Consider the following 24,750-nt stretch of genomic DNA (forward strand, 5'->3'; position numbering starts at 1 on the left):
CCAACCTCCACCAATCCAACAGCAAGTGGAGAAGGAGCACCGCACCCCAGCCCCCCCACAAGCGCCGCGCCCGAGGGAGCGCGCCCCCCGCACTCCAGCCGCACTCACCCCGGGCCGGGGCGGGACCCCAGCGGGAGGTGCTGGGGGGAGCCACGTCTCCCGCCCTTCCCCTGCCCTATATGTGTGTTGGATGTATGTAAGGGTGTGTTTTTGTGTTTTGAAAAGGTGGATGCGATGTGTGTGTCTATGGTGCGGTTTAAAATTGGGGGGTAGCGGGGCCCGGGCGTTCTACCGCTGACAAGCGGCAGAACCCCGAAAGCGGCTTACCCCCTCAAGACCCTGCATGACTAAGTGTGGTTAAAATTGTGGGTGGTGCAAAGTCGGGGGAGGACCCAGACCGCAATTAAGTAGCCTGGACCCCCCACCTAGGCACCGCCCCACTGTTCCCTATTGTGGGGTAATATAAGGTGAGGTAAGGCAGGGAGGGTTCTGAGGGAGGGGGTCCCCCCGTCGCTAGGACCTTGGCCCAGCTGGACCCCCCGCGCTGCCCCACCCCACCCCCCGAGCGGCCGGCCTAGGACCCGGGGGGCCACACCCCCCCAAACAAGGCGCCGCAAGGGGACCCGGGCAGGGAGCCCCCACCCCACCCAACGGCCAGACAGCAGAGTCCGAGACCCGCAGGGCCCAGTGCGAGCCCAGCCGGAGGCCAGTGGCCAGGGCACCCCCCCTCATTCGCCCACTCCACACAGCCCCACACCCCAACCCACACACCCCAACCCACACACACACGCACACGCACACGCACACGCACACCCCTATCAGGCCCTGGAGGTCACTCTCAGTTAACCGTCCATCCAGAACCCGGAGCCCCCCCCGTACCCCGCTCCCCCCAATCCGGGAACGAGGCAGACCCGGAGCGCGGCAGCAGGGGCCAACCCGCCCCACCGGGGGAGGGGGCCAGAGGGAGGACCCACCCCCAGCGCCGCAGCGGGCACCCCCACCGGGAAGGGGGAGGCCCCGCACCCCCAGGGCCCGGACAACCCGCCCCCAACCCCCCCCCAGTCGACAGCCCAGCCGGGGCCCGACGCCCAGCCCCCCCACCCCACCCCAGCGGGCCCGACCCCGGCCCAGAGCAGAGCCCCCCCCACATCCCCGCCCAGGACTCCCCAGGCCAGGCCGTAACTCCCCAGCATAGATGCCAGGACACCCCCGAGCCCACAGAGCCACCAACCACCAAAGCCACGACGCCCCAGCCACGGACGGTCCCCAGAGCCCCGGGGTGGAGCCACTACCCCCCCCCACAGGGCTACATGGTGTATTTAATTATTGGGGACCATGTGGACTCAAATTCTGTCAAATGATTTTTCCTACAAGCAGACATTCTCTCCAATGTGATGTGGTCTAGAAGTAAGTTTTTAAATAACTTTATATTCAAATTACTTTTGGATTTCCAGTTCATGAGGATCGCCTTTTTTGCGACGCTTAGGGAAACCAGGAGCATGCAGGACTCATTTTTTTCTCTTTTAATTTCTGTGAGATCTCCTAACAAGCAAAGTGAAGGTGAGACTGGAATAGGGTGGCCCAGGCATAACGATAAATCTTCACAAATCTTTTGCCAGAAGGTTTGGACTGGCGTACACAGCCAAAGTGCGTGTAGATAAGTATCTGGGAGATCACCTGTGCAGTTTGAACATATGTTAGTGGGAGTGAGCCCCATCTTGAACATCCTTTGTCCCGTGTAATGAACTCTGTGAAGGATCTTGTATTGTATGAGCTGTATATTGGGGTTTTTGCTCATTTTGAATGTATTTGTACAGATTTCTGACCAAAACGTTGGGTCTCTGTTGATGTTGAGATCTTCTTCCCATTTGAACGTGGGAAGGGATATTGAGATATTTGAACCTGACAGGATTGAGATAATTTTAGAAAGAGGTTTAGGTGCTGAGATCTTCAGGAGGTTTGTCACTGTCTGAGGTAAGTTCAAGTTAATCTGTTCTAGTTTGAACTTAGTTTGTATTATTGACTTAAGCTGAAGATATTCCAGATAGTTGTTTTGACTGATACCATATGTTTCTATTAGCTCATTAAATGGAATAAAAGAGTTATTGGAGATAAGTTGTTCTAAGTGTCTTATTCCTTTATTTTGCCATCTTGGGAAGTTTATTGGTTTTTTTCTTTGCAGGATGTCGGGATTGTTCCAGATGGGTGTGAGTTTGCAGGGAATGAGTGTAGATCCATTTATTTTAAGAACTTCCCACCAAGCTGTCAGCGACGTGTTTATATTGATGCTTTTGAAGCAGCTGTGCTTTTTGATGACAGGACTGAAGAAGGGAAGATCTCTGACTTGGAGATCTTCACAGAATGTTTTTTCAACGTCTAGCCAGCCTTCATCTAGGGGTTTCTGATTGATCCATTTTACAACATAAAGTAGTTTATTGGCCAGATAATAATTATAAAAATTTGGGAGTTCTAAACCACCTTGGTCCTTGGTGTTCTGGAGTGTTTTTAAACTTATACGTGATGGTTTATTTTTCCATAAGAATTTTGAGACATGAGAATCAAGAGTGTTAAACCAGGTTTTTGGTGGTTTTGCTGGGGTCATTGAGAAGATGTAGTTAATTTTAGGCAAGATCATCATTTTGATTGTTGCTACTCTCCCCATAAGTGAAATTGGGAGTGTCCTCCATCGAGTGAGGTCCTCCTCTATTGCTTTAATAAGGGGGGTGTAGTTTAAGTGTACCAAGTCTGAGAGTTTGGCTGAGACGTTAATGCCGAGATATTTGATGTTCCCTGGTTTTAGTGGGGTGTTAGGTGTCTGCTGAAATGTAGAGTTGATAGGCAAGACTACTGATTTGTTCCAATTTATTTGTTACTTTCTGTACCTTATTCTATTATTTGGACCTTTTCTTTGCATCTTTATTAAAGTCACTCTTATTCCACTGACCATCTTATTCAGGCTGTACGGTGGGTTCAGCACAGAGGACAGCCAGAACATTTCTCAAAAGACCTGCTGGATTCAGGAGAAAAAGAGAGAAAGTACTGAGACTAAAGAGGCCGAGACGTTTCAATTCATCTAAATGTCTTTATTTGGTTTGAGGCATTTCGGTGTATGATGAAGAAGAGAGAAAAGGCAATAACCAGTCCAAAGATTCCTGCAGTCAAACAGAGACCAAGCTGCTGAAAAACGATCATTATTCAACTCAAATTTCAAAGTTAAAATGTTTTCATCCTGTATTTGAGAGCATTTTGGAGACTAAAGTGAAGTGCTGGTGTTATCACATAAATACACAAAAACAAAAAGAGCTCCCAGGAATTAATAAATAAATAATGACTTCAAAGGTCCGCTCAAACTAATCAGCAGAAAGATTTTCCCGGCGGGTTTAATCCCTGAAACCAGCTAAACGGCTGTGGAATGTGTTCAATCTGCGAGACTGGAAACACCACACACACTTCCAAAGCTGTGCCGCCTCAGGAAAATCTCTTTTAAATGAGTTTGGACTGTCTGCGAGCGACGGGCTCAAACATCCTTCACTTCTCATGAAACCATCATTTTTATTCCTGAAGTTTTGGTTCCAGCTCGGTCTCTGTTTGTCCCGCAGAAGTTCTGCACCTCTTTATGTCAAACCTCTTCGTTCTGAGTGGAACGCCGCGACGCCGCGGCGGAAACAGGTTAAAGCTTTCGGTTCACAAGTGGCCCGAACACAATGGATCATTAAAGCGTCTTCTACTGCCAGCTTCTACTTCTTTCTGCTTGTTTTTTCTTCTAGCAGCAGTTCAGAGCCCAAAGAAAGTTTGGCTTCCAAAACTCCCATCGGCTGGAAACTGCTCTAACAAGACACTCCCAACAAGGTGTGAAATGTCTGCAATCAAAGCTAACAGGGCTACGAATAAGAACAATAATCAAAAACTTCCAAAACATTCATCGAGGCAGCATCTCCTGAAAACCAGGATAAAGAAAAGACTCAAATGAAAAGAGGTAGAAACATGTCCCTTCATAAAACTAGTTTAACGCTACACGCACTAACAAACTCACAGGTACTTTCAGGTTTTTCCTTTTTGGTTCCACATTGGTTCAACAGCTTTCAGTCGTCTACAAAGGAAAGGAGTGTGAAGTCACCTTTAACACTCGGAGTCAAATCGCAGGACAAATCCGCCCCAATTCCTTCATTATACTCAGAAAAAGATGCACAAATTCAACTTTAAAAAATATAGTGACACTTTAGGTACATCTTTCTGTAAACGTCCAGTATTTTATCTGTGGTGAAGGTAAAGGTCTGAACTCCATGTTGATGGGATTCATTTACTGGATGGAATGAATATGTGTCACTGTATGAAAGGAGAGTTTAGTTTGTGGAGTCCTCCAGGATGACCTGCAGTTTCTGTGCTTTGGTTGAGGGGAAGTGTAAAAATAGGAATGTTACAGGTATTTGGTCACATAAACTTTAGGACAGCTAAATATTTGGCAAAAGTTTCATCTAGTATAGAAAAAGAAAGCTGTTATTATTTTTATAGTATTGACATAAACATTCTTCAAAATATCAAACTTTTTCTTTTTCTTTTGGGGGACAACCTTCAAAGTTTAAAGTTGCAATAAACAAAATAATAAAGAGGTCCGTGTCGATGGGCGCACCGTCAATGACTCCAAACTAATATTCTGTATGGGAAGGGAAAAGAAATCATCATGAAAATTCATTTGGTTTGGGTTTAGTTAAAGCACTTTACACTCCGGTGGCCCATCTCCAACAGAACCATCTCCAACAGAACCGTCTCCAACAGAACCGTCTCCAACAGAACCATCTATAAACTGAAAAGGAAACTATATCATATGAGAAAAACTGAAAACGTGAACATCTTTGGGTATCATTCAGCTTGGTTTTCAGTCATTGTGTGACCCCTTCAGGCCCGGTTCAGCACCGGTTCAGGCCCGGTTCAGGCCAGGTCCAGGCCCGGTGCAGGCCAGGTCCAGGCCAGGTCCAGGCCCGGTTCAGCACCGGTCCAGCACCGGTCCAGCACCGGTCCAGGCCCGGTTGAGCGGCCAGCTCAGGGACCTTCAGGTCCCAGGTGGACTGGTTTGGCTTCTGGAGAGTGGATCTGGCAGCGAGTCTTGACACACAAACTCTTTTTGGCTCCTGTTGTCTTTTCGGGACTAAGGTTGACTTTAAAAGCTCCACGGTGCAGCTGAGGTCCATTTTGTCCAAGTCCTCTGCACCGACACCACTTTGGAGACGATCACATGAGAGCCAGAAGCTCACTGAGGCTCTGCCACCGTCAGAAGAATGAGGATTTCCACCAAACACAAGGCATCCTGGCTTCAGGAGGAGGTTTTTAAGGCTAACTGGATCTCTGGCAGACCCCCTGCAGAGCCAGTGCTCCCTCATGGGAGCTCTGGACGGGCCGGCCGGCATCCGGCACGGTGCACCGGGCAACACTGGTCAGGAAGGCAGCTACTGAAAACATATGGTGGTTTTCCCTTTTGGTGGAGCTGGGCGAGTCCCAGCAGCAGCATCAGACTATGGCTCAGACCTTCTGCTCTCTTTGGAGGGAAATGAAGCCTGACGTGGCTCGGAAAGGGAAACTTCTGGAAGGTGTTTACAAAGGCCGCTATGTTTCTTCCCTTTCTTATTGCAGAGAAAATGAAGGCAAGGGTGACGTCCCATCATTAAATACTTTATGGAAACGTCTCAGAAGAGAATATTTGGCTTCATTTTGGCTTGAGGACCATAGCCAGAGCTCTCCACGAGTCCCTGAGCAGAGGAATCTGACAAATACTGTATTTTGGTTAGAGATCAGATTCCCTCTGCAAAGGCAACATGTGTGTGGAGAGATTCTGGAGTATCACTCTTCTCGAAGGCTTTTTACACACACACACACTCATGTGTGCAGGTAATAAAGGCAATATGCTTTGGTTTGAGGTAGAACTTAAACGAACAGGAGTCTAGTGGGACACAAGATCAAGAGGTTCTCCTGATCTGCATCAATGAGGCTGCATTTAAAACTGCACCATGCAGGTACCATGTAGTACTCAGTAAATACTGTAAACTGCATGTCGTTTACAGTAATCACTGAATACTGCATGTTATTTTCAGTAAGTACGGTGTACTACCCGTAGAATCCAGTAAAGACTATGAACTACATGTAATTCACAGTCTTTACTGCATTAGTTTAGTATTTATTGAATTCTAAATGTGGGTTTTTAGTTGGTAATTTTTGTAATTTCTCAAAGTTATAAGATGTTTTTCAAGTTTCCAACAGAGACCAATATTTACCAGTCCTCAGACTCATTGACTATTATAGTAAACAGTGGTTCTTCCAGGTTGGACTGGGCTGACGGACGCTGCACAGCTGTTCACAACGTGAATGCTGATGTGTCGTCTGCAGCCTGCAGTTTTGAACGAAGCCTTCAAGCTCCATCTGGTTTTCCAGCAGCAGGTGGGGAATGAAATACAGCAGCACCCGGTCTGTGTGCACAGAACCCGAGTGGACATGTCTCCTTGGTGAGTAGCTGAGTGTTGGGGGGAGGGGGGAGGGGGGAGGGGGGGGTGTATTGACCAGTGTTATCCGGTGCCCGTGCCAGGTAAGTCTGCCGAGTGCTGCTCGATGATCACCTGACACTGAGCCGGACGGATCACCTGCACAGACAAACACATCATTAGACGTCTGTTCAGTAACATGGATAATGATAAGAGAGAAATTATAATAAATAAAGTGTCTCCTGAAAAGAAAGTCAAACTTCTGACATACTCTGTGCAAAATGTCCCTTTATTCTGATAGTTTATTAAATATTCCCTCAGAGATCATTGAAAACCAGGTATTATCATGGAATCAAGGGATTACAAAGGGACAGGATGTGATAAGTGGGTATGCACTGAACTGAATTCTAATTAAATCATGAAACATCCCACAGATAATCAGTGTTTTAACTCTGAGCTCTGATATCTGGTTGTGTGTACTTCTCTGTGAAGACCTGACCCACTGGAGGTCTGCAGTGTGACGACAGAGGAAAGGAAAGTTCCTCTCTTTTCTGTTGGAAGGATGAGGACGATGATGTGACGTCAGTGAGGAGCCTACCTGAGGAACAGGCTCCATCCGGAGGTGGTTGGCTCCTTCCTTCGGGAGGCCGTTGTGTTCTGTGCTGATCCTCGGTACAAACCAGCTGTCCTGAGCTCCTTTACAGCAAAACACACTGCAAACAGGCGCCTGGAGTCAGTTTCTGTCCACATGGCGCCACATCCCAGAGAACAGGCGCTGGAGATACGTACCTGCGGCGGTATCCAAACATGAGGAAGAGGACGCAGAAGATGATGCAGGCGGTGCCGATGTGGATGCCGATGACGATGCTGCCCAGAGAAGCTCCTCCTTCCGTGCACTGACACAAACTACTTCCTCCTGGAAACAAAACACATTTCATTCAGCCTCCAAATGGAAAAGTACTTCAAAAATCCTCACAGGACTTTCTCCCTGTGTTTCACGGATGAGATTATAATCTGGCAGGACAGTTTGGAGCACCTGCCCTGCCCTCCAGGGTGTTCCCACCCTCCAAAGACTTTCGTGCTCATGTTCTCCGATCTCTGAGAGAACATTCACACCAGGATAGTCTGGACACTCCGTTCCTTGGAGAACGTCACACAATTACATTCACAATCCCGAAACAAACCAGAGAGGAAGAAAAGTGTGACTAAGTAGAAACTGGGTCATTGATTGGTCCAGACAAAAAGCGGGCATCCTGCCACTTTACCCACCACCAGCTAATTAGCTTGTGGCTAATTGGTAACCACAAGCAACCGCGATAGATATTCTTCAGTCCAGAAATCAACGAGACTCTTCCTCACTGCTCCATGTTTGCCCAACAGATATTTTCCAACTTTTTCTTTCTGTGTCTGCTTCTTCAAATTTGCGCTGTTCACTTTGTTTACTACCCAGAATGCACTGCGCTCTACCTCACGTCTTCTCGCTCAATCGGCTGGGAGTCCCGTTGACACGCGTTGACGTCGTCCGTGAACCGGACCTCAGTTCACTTCCAATTGAACATTGGCTAGTCCGGGACTCGGTTGACTCGGTCCATTTGGTTCGGTGCGTTCACTTTCAGCTTTGAGACCCGTCTGAGAAACGTCTCACAATCAATTACACCAACTGCTAGTTTGGGGGCGCTGTCGCTTGACACAAACGCTGACCAGAGAGGAAGTAAAGAAGAAACACGGCTCATTGATTGGTCCGGACCAGAAGTCCCGCCCCTTTAGCCAGTGGTGGCTAGGCTAGTTAGCCCGTGGCTAATGGGTAGCTCCAAACAACTGCGATATAAAATCTTCAGACCAGATATCAATATGCGCCTTTTTCACTACTTCTTCCTCACTACAATATGTCCGCCCACTCAAAGGTCCATTTCAAAGAGGACTGAGACATGGTGTTTCGACGGGGATCAGGTTCCGCTTGTATAATCTGTAACCGAGTTTGGGGTGCGTTCACATTTCCCCAAACAAAACAGACTTTCCCAGAAAGTCCTCGAAGAGAACTCTGGTCCGCATCAAACAGGGGAATGTGAACGCACCCTGAGACCCACAGTTTCAGGTGGACCAGAGTTCACTTCTTTCATCCGGATCGAGGAGTTTCACACCTGCCCAAACGAAGCAAACTTTTCTGGAAACGAATTCTGGTCCGGCTCCAGCAGTGCTGGTGTGAACGCGCCCTGAGTCAGCGGCTGGTCCTAATTACACTGCATCTTAACGTTGAGATTGTTTTACTCCCCGGATCTGCCTGTCCAACAAAAACCTTTCGTGGACAAAAATAATCTGTGTCTTTGTGGACAGGTCCTTACTTCATACCTAAAGACAGCGAAGAGATGACAGGCTACCAGGAAAGTGGTCCAAGGTAGACTTTCTTCAGTTTGGGGCTCACATACTTGACCTTGACCTCTGTTAAACACGCTGGTCACGAAGCCTGCTCAGCCTGAAAATACTTCTCCTTTCCTGTGGGCTGATTCTGATCCACATGCTGCAGGTTGGACGCCCCGGCTTCATTTCAGGAATAATTGAGAGAATTGTTCTAATTTTCCACAGATTAAAAGGTCAGCTGCTGTCAGATGAGCACAGGTCTGAAACAGGAAGTGACGTCCTTACCGTTGGACTGGCCAATCGGTCCGTCCTCTGCCAGGGACACCAGCCTCTTGGAACAGTCACTCTCTCCATTTCCATTGTAGGCCACCAGCTTCACTTCATACACTGCTCCAGACTCTGCAACACACAAACACTCAGCAGGTCCAGAAACGTTGGGACACAATGGAAACAAACTGAAACCGTCTTCATGTCTTTAACAAACAAACATAATTAAGAGGGGAAAGTGACCATACAATAACAACAAGACATTTTCAGTCTGGTTCTCACAAACACACACTCTTACCCAGGTTGGTGAGGGTGTGTGCGTTGATGTGGCTGGGCAGCTGGATGGGTTCCTGGTACTCGGGCAGGGGAACCCTCCGGTAGGACAGCCTGAAGCCCTCTGCCTTCCCGGCCTTGCCGGGCAGCTCCCAGAGGACCTGCACCGCGCTGCTGTTCAGCACTTTGGTGAAGTAGGTGGGTGCGTTGGGCACTGAGAGGACCAGAGACGAAAAGGTTGCTCAGAAATGAAAGAAAAGTCTCACAATGCTCATGACTGAAGGTGAAATCCTGAGATGAGTGCAACAATAAAAGTTGCATTTATTTTGTAATCTCACTGTATTCATCCCCATGGGGAAATGTCTTTACTAAACTGACCAGTCGATAGCCAGCCACACAGAGCAGCGCCCGGAGGAATGGAGAGGGCTGAGGGTCTGGCTCAAGGACTCACGGTACTTGTTTTTGGGACAGTGGGAGGAGCTCCAGTACCAAGAGGAAACACACACATACGGGGAAAACATGCACACTCCAGCCAGTATTTAAACGGCTTCATGTTCCTGCTCCTAACTGGATCCTGTGGCTCAGGGGAGTGGCAAAGATCCACCGTCAGCTGCATGAAACAAGATTTTAGCTTCACCTGTTCATGCTGCAGTGACAGGAGGAAGGACGAAAGGTCCAAGAAGCTCCCCAGCAAACAAGTGTCTTCCAAGCACAGACTATCTCCACGGTACCATTAGAACTCACGGTAGAACTCCCAGTCTGGCTCATCTCCTTCTTACCTCCGCCTAGTGTTGTAGCGACCACAGCCTGGGACTGCTGGCTGGCTCCCAGCGGAGAGTAGGCCTTCAGGTAGAGCCAGTAGGTCGTCGCTGCTTCCAGGTTGGTCACATCATGACGAAATGTGCCTTTACTGATGGCTTCCTGCAGCTCCAGGCTGTCAGGCTCTGTGACACGCACAATGTTGTAAGTGACTCCCTACTTAAAGGTTTTACTCTGTGTGTGTGTGTGTGTGTGTGTGTGTGTGTGTGTGTGTGTGTGTGTGTGTGTGTGTGTGTGTGTGTGTGTGTGTGTGTGTGTGTGTGTGTGTGTGTGTGTGTGTGTGCGGTCTTACCTCCGATCTTGCGGATGTGCAGGACGTATCCGATGATGTTGTCAGTGACGTTGGGCGGAGGCTGGCTCCAGGTGATCTGCAGGGTGGTGGTGGACAGGGCGGAGGCCACCAGGCCCTCAGGGGCCTCTGGGAGGTCTTTAACGTGGGACACAGCCAGCCGGGCGCTGGCCTGGTTGGTCCCAGCGCTGTTCTCAGCGATGCACTGGTAGATGGCTTCATCCTCAGAGCTGATCCGGGTCAGAGCCAGAGTACTGCACAGACATGGTCCATCACATCACTGAGGCTCTGACACTTCTCATCCTGGACCTCACTCCAGGGGAAGAACCATTTAGCTCAACAACTTCTCATCACTTGGTCCAGTCAGGTTTTAGATTCATCATAGCACAGAGACTCTCTGGTCAAGAATCTTCTCATGGCCTCAGACAAAGGACAGGTCTCTGTTCTGGTCCTGTTCTGGTCCTGTTCTGGTCTCTGTTCTGGTCCTGTTCAGGTCCAGTTCAGGTCTCTGTTCTGGTCTCTGTTTTGGGCTCTGTTCTGGTCTCTGCTCTGTTCTGGTCCTGTTCTGGTCTCTGTTCTGGTCTTGTTCTGGTCTCTGTTCTGGTCTCTGTTTTGGTCCTGTTCTGGTCTCTGTACTGGTCTAATTCTGGTCTCTGTTCTGGTTTCTGTTCTGGTCCTGTTCTGGTCTCTGTTCTGGTCTTGTTCTGGTCTCTGTTCTGGTCTCTGTTCTGGTCTTGTTCTGGTCTTTGTTCTGGTCCTTTTAAATCTCAGTGCTGCAGTGATACTATTGATCAGAATAGTTCATGAGATGATTCATGTGTTCTCACTCTCATCATGATATGCACTATATGAATAATTGATCTTTTTTAATGTATTCAAACAAAAAATACTGTTAAAATTTAGGTTGTCTGAACTTAAGGCATGAATAAATTAAATACATTATGTGTGATAATTTAAACTTTAGGTGTCATTGCTAATAAATACCTGGGCAGATATAATATTACATCTTGAATTTTCTGGTAGGAAATAGTAAACAAAGGAATCTATGGAAGAGTTTTAGGGCTACTGAAGGAAAAAAAAATCGGAGGCAAAAAACCCCCCAAAAAAACCTTTGTGGCTTCAGAAAAAGTCGAAAATCAAAGTCGCGATTTTTTTTTTTTAAGAGGGTAGACTGATCATTTGAAGATGCTGGTTGTTCAGGTTGCTGCCACCTTGTGGTCAAATCCCATAATGCAGGTCCACACAGCTGCAGCAACATGAAAAATTAAAGTGTTTTCTGCTCATCATAGAAAACCATTTAATAATATAAATATTGTCACGTCAGACGGGGTTTAATGTCACCCAAAATAATCAGGAAATAAATACATTTATTCTGACGTTAATCTCAGAATTAAGAGAGGAAAGACTAAATAATGTTTATAGAAATACCTTTCTTCTCTCAATATGTAAAGAAGAGAGCATCTCGACGCGAGTGGACCTACACTTGTGACAGAAACACCTACGTCTGAATTTTCCCTCCTAACTCCTTAACTATCGACTTAACCTTAACCCCTGGTTGACGTCACGGGGTTAACAAAAGGTGTTAGGAGGCTTCCTAAAGGAGTTAGTGGAAGGTGCTAGGAGGCTTCCTAAAGCAGTTAGTGAAAGGTGTTAGGAGGCTTCCTAAAGGAGTTAAGGAAAGGTGTTAGGAGACTTCCTAAAGGAGTTAAGGAAAGGTGTTAGGAGACTTCCTAAAGGAGTTAGTGAAAGGTGTTAGGAGGCTTCCTAAAGGAGTTAAGGAAAGGTGTTAGGAGGCTTCCTAAAGGAGTTAGTGAAAGGTGCTAGGAGGCTTCCTAAAGGAGTTAGTGAAAGGTGTTAGGAGGCTTCCTAAAGGAGTTAAGGAAAGGTGTTAGGAGACTTCCTAAAGGAGTTAGTAAAGGAGATCACGGTGGTGAGGCAGTCACACTTTCACTTAGTGACGTCATAATAATGAGACGGCGGCTCAAGTTAGTGACGTCTGCCATGGTGGGGAAAGAACTACAAGTTTCTGAAAATGAACTACAAAACGTTCATCTGGGTTCTAGATGATTTCAAGTTGTTCTAGGCAGATTATTGCTTTGGTAACTTACATGATCTGCTCCTTTTTCAGAGTTTCCCTGAACGCTCCGATGAGCGGGTTCCTTTAAATGTTGTCGCCCCAAGGAATTGGGGGAGAACATGAGCTGGTCTCCTTTGGTAAAGGAGGTTCTAAAGGAAGCATCAGTGGTTCCTAGGCCAAAGGAGGTTCTAAAGGAAGCATCAGTGGGTCCTAGACCAAAGGAGGTTCTAAAGGAAGCATCAGTGGTTCCTAGGCTAAAGGAGGTTCTAAAGGAAGCATCAGTGGTTCCGAGGCTAAACGAGGTTCCAAAAGAAGCATCAGTGGTTCCGAGGCTAAACGAGGTTCTAAAGGAAGCAACGAGCCTCCTTTCCTTTGCTTACTGAGAATTCAGACAGTCCTTATCATGGCCGCCACACAGAACTCTTCTGGGGTGAAGGAGAAGTGGATAGAGAAGTTAGGAGGGACAATTGGGACGAACCTCTGGTCTCCTCCTACCTGTTGTTGTTGGTCAGCTTCACATTGTGTCCAGGCATCAGGACCTTCCCGTTCTTTAGCCAGATCAGGTGAGGCTCCGGGACTCCCTGGGCCACACAGGTAAACACAGCACTGCCCCCTGCTGGCTTAGAAACAGACTGCGGCCACTGCAGGAACTCAGGAGGAGCTGGGGAGGAGCAGAGGAGGAGGAGGAAGTGGAGGTGGAGGGATAGGAGGGAAGAAGAGAGGAGGAGGAGAGAGGAGGGAAGAGGAGGGGATGAGAGAAGGAGAAGAGAGGTGGAGAGAGGAGGAGGAGAGGAGAGGGGAGGAGGAGGAGGAGAGGAATAGCACACAGGGAGTCATATCAACATTCAGATTCTCCATGTCGCAGTTTGATTGAAGTGTGATGAATGAATGAATGAATGAATGAATGAATGAATGAATGAATGAATGAATGAATGAATGAAGAGACACAAGAGATAAAACCGTTTTTCTCCACGGCTTTCTTTCCCCCTCGTGGCACCATAAAAATGACTCAAAACGATGTAGTACATATGCCAGGCCTATAGGTGGTGCTGTAACTCTGCCACAGCAGAGAAGAAGAAGGCCCAGAGCACCATCTGGCCTTGTTAAAGCCACGAGCATCGGCTGCTTGTGCAGCTCCACCTGGAGCAGGTAGTTGTGGCTCAGTGATCTGGATCCTGGAGTTTCACATGAACAAGTAATAAACTTTACAGGACACTTTCACACAACCGCTGAACGTTATAACCTGCAGCAGGGGATGAAGGCTTCCTGCAAGTTTTTAAATTCAGTATGAAGATACACCATTGCATTAAATTACAAAATGAACGCTCCTATAAAAGGGTCTAAAACTGATTAAAAATTATCTTAAATGCATCAATCACCTGCATCGACTCAGTAAAACAGATGATTAAAAGCAAAGACGTCCCACTCTCAGGTTCTTATGCCATTAGTAAAATTTACTGCAAAAAGAGCAGCTGGCCTAATAATTACAACAACTCTGCTGTTTCCTTGGTTCCAGTGGAGAGAGGTGGGTTCAGGACTCTTATATAACAGCAGTGAAAGGTGAATATATTTTAGTCTTTAAATGATAAGACTTTCACCAAAATTCACTTAAAATGAGTCGTTTGTTCTTGAACCTGTTCCAGACGTCTCTGTACGTCACGCTGGAGGCTGGCTGACCCCGACACTCCTGGACAGACGCAGCCTCCAACCCCCCAGCAGTTAAACATCACAAGCACAATGGACCCCCCCACACACACACACACACCCTGAATGTAATTGATCTGCTGACCTCCACCCTCAATATGAAGCCACCCACAACCCCCACCCTGCTCCCAGAGGGGATGGTGTGTGTGTGTGTGTGTGTGTGTGTGTGTGTGTGTGTGTGTGTGTGTGTGTGTGTGTGTGTGTGTGTGTGTGTGTGTGTGTGTGTGTGTGTGTGTGTGTGTGTTTCAGAGCATCATAAACTCGAACTTTCTCCAGAAAATGGAAAATGCTTCTTGAGCTCTTTGACTCGTTTGATCAAATGTAAAAATAGATCCTCGGGAGTGAAGAGCAAACATCAGCAGATAAAGATGAATTTTATTATTTAAAAAGATGTTTCTCTCAGTTAGGAACGGAGAGAAAAGAAAGATTCTAATGTTAAAATGGTGAGTGGAAAGGTTGACAAATGAAGCAATCAGAGTGGTTGGCTGTCATGGTGTGTTTGGGGGGATGATGGCGTCTCGGGGGACTTCCTGTCACCCTGGTGTGTCCTCCACTGAGCTCTGGTCAGTGGATCAATACTGAGTATTGATCAGGCTTCAGTTGACCTTGAGTCTCACCTTGTGCTTCAGCTGAGCCGTTAGTCTGCAGCCTGAACTGTCACGTTCAGACTGTTAGACCTGCTGATGATGCACGGCTGCATCGACACGATGAGCGTTGTTCATATAACTACTGTATATCTACTTTAATAGTGGAAAACAATGTTTTCACACTGTTGAAGCAAACAGAGCAGGTCAGTCAGCCAGAAACCAGCGAGGTGGTCGGCAGGTCAGGAAACCAGAAGTTCTGAGTTGAAGCCACTTCAGAACGCTGACTGGAGATACAGCAAGACTCTCACAGCACTCCACTGCATGTTACTCACATGTTGTACAAAGCTGTTGGAAAGTGTCAAATGGGTCAAAATGAGATGGTATTTTACAACTTGTACTTTAAGAAAGTCTAATTAGGTTTTGATCAGAAAAGCTGGAAGTGACAAACTTTGGTGAGTTTCTCTATGAATGGTTGGATGGATAAAGCAAATTAAAGCTGCAAGCAGCGCTGACCAGGTCCTCACAACCTGGCTGGTCAGTGAATGGAAGCACGTCCTCCAGGTGGCGCTGGACTGATGTATTTTGGCCTGATGTGATGATCATACATGCGAAGTTTCAGGTCCAGGCTGCGTATGCAGCACTTCCTGTTTCATGGCGAACCATCAGACTGTTGTACAAACTTTTGGCAAAAAGGATGGCGTCACCAGTCTTGGAGGTTGTTCATTCAGTTGTTTAATTTTGTAGAAGAAAAGCAGATCACAGACACGCCACAGAACTAAAGGCATCTAAAATAGCAACGTCCTGGCTTTAAGAAACACTAAAAGCAATCAAGAAAATAAATGGTGGTAGTCAATAACAATTGCCTTTTTAGATCAAGCAGAGGAAAAAAATTATGGAATCACTCAATTCTGAGTGTCAGTGACTTCCTGTTGAGTTTAGAGTCAGAGTGTTGGTGACTTCCTGTTGAGTATAGAGTCTGAGTGTTGGTGACTTCCTGTTGAGTTTAGAGTCTGAGTGTTGGTGACGTCCTGTTGAGTATAGAGTCTGAGTGTTGGTGACTTCCTGTTGAGTTTAGAGTCAGAGTGTTGGTGACTTCCTGTTGAGTTTAGAGTCAGTGTTGGTGACTTCCTGTTGAGTTTAGAGTCTGAGTGTTGGTGACTTCCTGTTGAGTTTAGAGTCTGAGTGTTGGTGACTTCCTGTTGAGTTTAGAGTCAGAGTGTTGGTGACTTCCTGTTGAGTTTAGAGTCAGTGTTGGTGACTTCCTGTTGAGTATAGAGTCAGAGTGTTGGTGACTTCCTGTTGAGTTTAGAGTCAGTGTTGGTGACTTCCTGTTGAGTATAGAGTCTGAGTGTTGGTGACTTCCTGTTGAGTTTAGAGTCTGAGTGTTGGTGACGTCCTGTTGAGTTTAGAGTCTGGGTGTTGGTGACTTCCTGTTGAGTTTAGAGTCAGAGTGTTGGTGACTTCCTGTTGAGTTTAGAGTCTGAGTGTTGGTGACTTCCTGTTGAGTTTAGAGTCTGGGTGTCAGTAATATTTTCCTGTGGACCAATGTGCTGCATATGTCTACCAAATTTCTTGGACTGAGGTGAAACACGTTGCCCCGACCCTCCAGGATTCATAATGTCTCCATCACAACTATTAAAGCAAAATTCAACAGATCCTCGCGATCATATCTCAGCCTGCAGCTTTAACCAATCCCTGCAACGTTTCTGCTATTTTGACCAGTCACGGTGCGACTAAGACCATGATGTTCCGACGTTATGTCTATTTTCTCATTCCCGCCGGCCATTGATGGACCAAGATCACGGCTAAAGACAGAAAAACCGTTTGTCACAAGAGTCCTCCACCAGAGAGGAGGGAGACTGTGTTTTCTGCTCTTTGAGGCTGGATGATGTTCCTGTATGAACGTGTGGCTTTATGCTCCACCAGTCTGCTGCTCCCAGACTGCAGGGGGCAGTGCAGAGCAGTGGTGTGTCGGTCGCAGATGGACTGGCTCTTCAAAAGGGGAAAGAAGCTTTAATAATGGGAGGAACGAATCTAAACGGCCTCAGAAGTGATTCAGATGTTCTGTCCTGTGGCCAAAAGACTCCAGAACTCCTCCTGGTAAATAGTGTTTGTTGTGTTTTGGTTAATTTCCTCCTCTGTGCTGATCTGATCACCTTAAGTGTTGTAGGCTCTAATATTTAAAATGACTGATGTCATTTCTATCCTGTCCTTTTTTATATTCAACTTTCTTTGTATATATTCTGTGTGGAACAGTGCTTCAAGGAATTTCCCTCTGGGATTGATGAAGTATCTCCATTCTATTCTATTCTATTCTATTCTATTCTATTCTATTCTATTCTATTCTATTCTATTCTGGCAAAATTGTCTGAAACATTCTGGAAAAGAAGGATGAAACCACTAAAATCAGGTATAAACCAGCTGAGTCTGGTTCTGCAGGTTTCTTCTTGCTCCTGGTAAATAGTTGGTTTTCTCCGTAAAACTGCAGTGAGGTGATTGTGTTGTGTTTGTCGCTGTATAAATAAAGTTGATGGGGGGGGTCTTTATGATGGAGGGGGGTCTGGATGATGGAGGGGGGTCTGGATGATGGAGGATGGGTGTGCATGCTTTGTTACTCTCTACATGGTCACACGCTGCTCGCCTTCAGTCCTCAGCTGGGATGCTATCCATCTTTCAGTCCTTCCAAATTAACCCTGGAACTACGCCTCCTCCTCCTCCTCTTCCCCCTCCTCCCCCTCCTCTTCCCCCTCCTCCTCCCCCTCCTCCCCTCCTCCTCCCCCTCCTCCTTCTCCTTCTGCTCAGCTGTTTGCACCCACATGTGCCCTTAATCAAGGTCAGAGGTCAGAGGCTGGAGGTCATTCCTCATCCTCATAACCCCGCCCCCCACAGGCACCTCCACCCACCGTCTCTCTCCTCAGCCCTCTTTTTGTCTCTCCGATGTCTTTGTCCCACAGAACAGATTCAGTGTGAGAAAGTTCTATTCTATTATATCCTATTTTAATCTAATCTAACCAGCAGCCACATCGCTTTCATTCTGAACTCGACTTCAGCTAAATTAGTGACAAAATACTGTGTGTGTGTGTGTGTGTGTGTGTGTGTGTGTGTGTGTGTGTGTGTGTGTGTGTGTGTGTGTGTGTGTGTGTGTGTGTGTGTGTGTGTGTGTTTGTGTGTGTGTGTGTGTGTGTCACATTCACACACTCACACTGTCACATTCACAGTCAAACTCACACTGCCACATTCACAACGCCACATTAACACTGTCACATTCACACATTCACACTGTCACATTCAGAGTGCCACATTAACACTGTTACTCTCACACTGTCACATTCACACATTCACACATTCACACTGTCACATTCACACATTCACACTGTCACATTCACACATTCACACTGTCACACATTCACACTGTCACATTCACACATTCACACATTCACACTGTCACACATTCACACTGTCACATGCACACTGTCACATTCACACTGTCACACTCACACCTTCACACTGTCACATTCACACATTCACACTGTCACATTCACACATTCACACTGTCACATTCACACATTCACACTGTCACACATTCACACTGTCACATGCACACTGTCACATTCACACTGTCACACTCACACCTTCACACTGTCACATTCACACATTCGCACTGTCAAATTCAGAGTGCCACATTAACACTGTCACTCTCACACTGTCACATTCACACATTCACACTGTCACATTCACACATTCACACATTCACACTGTCACACATTCACACTGTCACATGCACACTGTCACATTCACACTGTCACACATTCACACTGTCACATGCACACTGTCACATTCACACTGTCACATTCACACATTCACACTGTCACATTCAGAGTGCCACATTAACACTGTCACTCTCACACTGTCACATTCACACTGCCACATTCACACATTCACACTGTCACATTCACACATTCACACTGTCACATTCAGAGTGCCACATTAACACTGTCACTCTCACACTGTCACATTCACACATTCACACTGTCACATTCACACATTCACACATTCACACTGTCACACATTCACACTGTCACATGCACACTGTCACATTCACACTGTCACACATTCACACTGTCACATGCACACTGTCACATTCACACTGTCACACTCACACCTTCACACTGTCACATTCACACATTCACACTGTCACATTCAGAGTGCCACATTAACACTGTCACTCTCACACTGTCACATTCACACATTCACACTGTCACATTCACACATTCACACTGTCACACATTCACACTGTCACATGCACACTGTCACATTCACACTGTCACACATTCACACTGGCACATGCACACTGTCACATTCACACTGTCACACTCACACCTTCACACTGTCACATTCACACACTCACACATTCACACTGTCACATTCACACATTCACACTGTCACACATTCACACTGTCACATGCACACTGTCACATTCACACATTCACACATTCACACTCACACATTCACGCTGTCACATTCACACACTCACACATTCACACTGTCACATTCCCAGATATCATTGTGCTCCAGGCTGAGCAGTTTTCTCCTCCTGAGTCTGTCCTGAACATCCTGCTGACTCTGAGCTTTTCACATGAAAGTAAAGACAAGTGGCTGCTCCACCTCCAGTAGCTGGAGCTGACGGATCTGACGGAGGACCTCCACCTCCAGTACCTGGAGCTGATGGAGTAATGGAGGACCGTCAGCCATGGCTCATCACATGACTGCAGCTGCTCTGCACGGCGCTCACACACCTCGACCAGGACCCTCTGGCTCATGGTCAGGTAGAGATGGGAGCCACCTGGAGATTGAAAGACGAGCTGCTCCAGCACTCCAGGCTCACCTTGCACCACCAGCCGGCCCAGTGCGGTCCGTCTCATCCTGGTGCCGGGTCGGTTGGCAGAACACACGTAAACCCCGGAGTGCTGCAGGGAAACGTCAGAGATCATCAGGTTCCCCGTCCCCAGAACCTGGATACCCTCCACACCGATGGAGCGCCCATCTGATGGAGACACACACACACACACACACACACACACACACACACACACACACACACACACACACACACACACACACACACACACACACACACACACACACACACACACACACACACACACATACAGATGATACAGAGAGTATTTTTAGTCTCCCAGCAGAACAGATACTGTCAGAGTACCACGGGTACCGAGTCTGCTCCAGGAAACAATAGGCTTCGGATTTCCTGTGGCGATACACTCCAAGATGGCGGTCTGATGGACGGTGATGGTGAGATTCTGGGGTCCTGATAAGATGACTGGCTCCTTGTAGCTTCTGGTTGCTCCACCTGAAACACAGTCGAACAGAGTGGCTGTGGATGAATGGATTACTGAAGCTGACACACCATCAATGTATGACAACAAACAGAATCTATCATTATAGACTTTACACAGCGGCTCCCCTTTAAAAATCTGTTGTTTGTAAAGTGCATTATTCTGAAGGTCTGGGGAGAGGATGCTCTATGCCACAGAGCTTCTTGTCCCTCGTTATTTCTAACGGCTTCGGCATGTTTTCAGTGGCGTTGATGCTAATGCTAGTTAGCTGAGAGTTCAGGTGTAAAGCCGTGTTGATTCTTGTTGCTTCTTCAGGAGTTTGACATGTTGTGGTGTGGTGGGCTGGATTGGACCTTTGCTGGACCAGTTTGCTTTGGTTCGTCACTGCGTCCCAAACGCCGAACATTGAGCGTGACTTCACACCCGGTACGTGTCTGCTGATGTACTCTAGAAACATTCAGCTCGTTAAACAGCTCACATTGATGGAAACACACTGAACGGACGGTCGTTCACGCACACTTGTACTGTGAGTGCTGAGACTGGAACCTGATGGATTAACTAAACCAAATAATCATAATTAATTAATCTCCTTGGGGAAATTCCTTTTGTGCACTGATCAATCCTATTTCTAGGGTGCAGCGGTGCAGCTGCATCACGGTCCTCCTCTCTAACCTCCGGGCTGCTACTATCACAATATAAAGGATCAGTAATGTTAGATAAATACGATTTGACCGAGACTTCTGACATTTCTGACAGTTCTTTGAACATTTATTAGGAATTCTGAAGCCAACAAGTCAGCGTGGCGAGAAAAGAACAGGTGAAGGTGAACTTGAAAAGCGTTCAGTGAAGAAGACGAGAGCGATCAAGACTCTGGCGACCGTTCTCCTACCCGTGATGTTGAGCGTGGCGTCATGGCTGTAGCGTGTGTTTGCGATGTTGGCGGCAACGCAGCGGAAGACCCCGGCGTCCGCCTGCCTCACTCCTGTGACCTGGAGGATGCCCATGGGGAGGAGGGTGTACCTGGAGGAGGGGAGGCGAGGCTGCAGGTGAGGCTGAGTACATCAACAACCATGTGATCTACCATGTCAGAGCCTGCTGCATCACCGAGGCTACGCTCATGTTTCTCCTCTTTCCTTCCCATGCCTGCCCTGCCCTCTGTTACTCGGATTACAGTGTCCATGAGTAAACGGTGTCAGATTAGCCTCAGCTGCTGTCCTGCAGGGGACTGATGTGAAATGCTGCCTGGTTTCTGGCTGGTTTGTAAAATGAAAACATCTTTTCATGCTTGTCTGAGAGGCTTGTGGTTGGTGTGTTGGGTGTTACCTCCTGTCGCTGGTGTCCAGCAGCACTCTGTCCCTTTCCCAGGTTATTTGGGCCTCAGGTACTCCATTAATCTGACACTGGAACCGAGCCACCCCTCCTTCATCGACTGCCATGGACGCTGGGTGTGTGTAGAACTTAGGAAGAGCTGAGAGGAGAAAACACACAAAAGACAAGCTCTGAAACTGCTGTCTGCACACACACACACACGCACACACACACACACACACACACACACACACACACACACACACACACACACACACACACACACACACACACACACACACACACACACACACACACACAATTTCTAATAACCAAGTGGCCATAATCAATAAGGGTTTGTATTATATAAAGAGGCCTGCAAATGAGACAGCGTTGCCACGGCAACACATCACACAGACTCCCCAGGAAGCCATAACTTAGCAGGATTACCCATAAACCTCTGCTTTTATTAGTCCGAGTGATGTGAGGGCCAGTACGGGTCATAGAGCAGGGTGTGTGTGTGTGTGTGTGTGTGTGTGTGTGTGTGTGTGTGTGTGTGTGTGTGTGTGTGTGTGTGTGTGTGTGTGTGTGTATGTGTCAGTTCGGGGTTTGGGTTCCTGTTCCAGTTAAATCCACCTACTGTATAAATCATCATCATTAACCATTTATGTAAAGATGATGAAGATGATGATAATAGTGATGGTGATGATGATGATGATGATGATGTGCTGATGATGGTGATGATGATGATGAAGAAGATGATGATGATGATGATGATGATGATGGTGATGATGATGATGATGATGATGATGATGTTGATGATGATGATGATGATGATGTGCTGATGATGGTGATGATGATGATGATGATGATGATGATGATGATGATGATGATGATGATGATGATGGTGGTGGTGATGATGAGTTATAGTTTAATCAAAAAAACTTATCATTAAATCTATGTCAAACAAATAATATGATGTCTGGAAAATGTAAAATAAATAATCAGACTGAAGTACAGAGAGAGGGTGTCGCTATAGAAATGGTGAATCAAAAGTAGTTTTTAGGAGTTTTTACTGATTGATGACAAACTTAAATAAAACAAGTTGAAAACTAAATATCCAGAAACATCTCCGTCCCGGCCAAACCTGGAATCTCTTCATAATCTGTACCACTCACTGATACTACCTTAACTTTATTACTGTGTGGAAGTACGGGGAAATACTAAGACTCGTTATACTGCAAAAAAGAGCAATAAGAATTGAACACAGTGTTGGCACTAGGGAACACACTAATCCACTGTTTTCACAATGAAATGTTTTTAAATTTATGGATCTTGTGGAGTTTAAAACTATTCAAATAATTCATAAAGCAAAGACTAATTCATTACCAGGTAATATTTAAAACAGTCTGCACCACCCTTAAAGGTTTTTGTGTCACAAACTGGCATAAGATTATGGAATAAACTGTGTGTGGAGATTAAACGACTGTTAAATACCAGTTCAGAAGGAGGTGTAAAGAGTTGATCCTGGTGAGGTGCACTGCTCGCTGATGACATGAGGATTGTTTGTTCATACAGTCGAGCTGTTTGATGATTGGTGTGTTAACTGTTATAGTAGATTGTAGGATTTAATGTATTGAGAGTGATGAAGACATATTGTTGGAAATTAAGATAACGGCAACGATGTGAAGAGGTGGGATTAAATAAGTACGTCTTCTTCTCCTTATCATGCATGTGAAAAACACGGGCACATGTGGTGTTAACCTTTTATATTGATTATGGAATTAGATGTTCTGGTTTTGTTTTGTTTGTTTTTTACATGTTCGAAATAAAAACTTCAAATCAAATCAGATCTTGGTGAAGCAGGAAGGAGACTGATTTAGTCCTCTGCTCAGTCGGAGGTCTCGGGATGACGCTGAAGACTCTTCATCCTAAATCATCTTCACCACCATCAGCTGGAACGAGACTCATCAGAGAAGAAAAAAGAAGCTGAATTCGTTCTGGGGATTAAAATTATGAACTAACAATTGAAGTTCACTGTGAAAGCCATCTACCAAGCTTAGTAACGGTGTGACCAACATCTTTTTATGATGTTAAATTGGAAATGATAATTAAATAAAGATGTTTGTGAAGATTATCTGGAGCTGAAGTCACTAACAAGGCCTCATGTCGACGCTACAAACCTTTGTTGTTTTCAAGTTGAATTCTTATTAGAGTGAGATTGTTTTTATAAATCGTATTTTCAGGAAAGTGGAGAAGCTGTTTACTTTAAATAAAGTCTGAATAAACAATATTTAAAAGAACTTGCTAAAAGTCAGATGATCAATGAACTGAGTGTTATTGGTTCCCTGCGGTTCCTCTTGAAGAACAATCCCAGGAGGAGGTGACGGTGACCTGGACGCAGTACTCTGGATGTAGTTGTAGGAGTGAGTGTACTTCATGTGTGCTGGTCGCTCAGCGATCACCTCCCTGCTCCGCTGCATGAGGTGAGAACACCGTGCTGCTTTCACTCACATGCCAGGAGCACTTTGGCCTTGCGGCTGAGCAGCATGCCGAAGCGGTTCTGGGCGGCGCAGTCGTACTCCCCCATGTCGGCGTCGCTGCCCTCTTTGCGTTTCTGGAAGCTCTGGATCAGCAGGGTGCCGTTGAGCAGGACCTGGAGCCGCGAGCCGGTGGGTAGGGGCGCGCCGTTCTTCCTCCAGGTGATCACGATGGGCTCCTCGCCCTGCACCTGGCAGTGCAGCATGAGGGGGCGCTCCCGGACCGCGATCACATCGCTGGGCTCCTGCAGGAAGGACAGCTCGGAGGACCGGCAGCCGTCTGCACAGAGAGACACAACATGAAGCTCCAGAAGGAGGTCCTGCTTCCTGCAGCCTCTGCTCTGTTTACTTTGTCTTTTCAGAGCACGTCTCAGGGGTTTACTCTTCCCTCCATCATCATTGGCACTTCATTGCTATTTCTTACTGGATGAATCAGAGTAACTCATTGTATGAAAGTAAAATTAGGGAATTCATGGTAGTATTTATGGTAGTATTCCCCCCCCACCCCCATTCTGTTGATTAATACTGATTATTAATTCATTAACTAAATTAACTATGAATGCCTTTCAGTTAAAACTAAATCCTAATTATTGTTGGGTGAATGTTGGGATTACAGGACTTCCAGTCTTCAATTAGGATTTGTGATGTTTAGTAAGTCCTCATTCACGTACTGGTCTGTTCCTCATAAACTCTCTTTGTTC

General features: G+C 46.6%; 1 protein-coding gene across 1 annotated transcript; it reads right to left on the reverse strand.

Moving 5' to 3' along the window:
• Positions 1-6,554: 6,554 nt before the first annotated feature.
• LOC308123273 (immunoglobulin superfamily DCC subclass member 3) lies at positions 6,555-24,312 on the reverse strand (the record flags this gene model as incomplete). The annotated part of the gene is made up of 13 exons (XM_080485683.1): positions 24,024-24,312; positions 21,525-21,669; positions 21,091-21,221; positions 20,078-20,215; positions 19,730-19,888; positions 13,049-13,214; positions 10,480-10,730; positions 10,148-10,312; positions 9,394-9,582; positions 9,114-9,227; positions 7,260-7,386; positions 7,069-7,183; positions 6,555-6,629 (listed from the first exon to the last, which is right to left on the reverse strand). Exons 1-13 carry the CDS (start codon positions 24,253-24,255, stop codon positions 6,555-6,557), a joined length of 2,007 nt encoding a protein of 668 aa, XP_080341809.1. The 5' UTR covers positions 24,256-24,312.
• Positions 24,313-24,750: the final 438 nt, after the last annotated feature.

This window comes from Lipophrys pholis (genome assembly GCF_963383615.2).
Source record: "Lipophrys pholis genome assembly, chromosome: 17".
Classification (NCBI taxonomy): Eukaryota; Metazoa; Chordata; class Actinopteri; order Blenniiformes; family Blenniidae; genus Lipophrys; species Lipophrys pholis.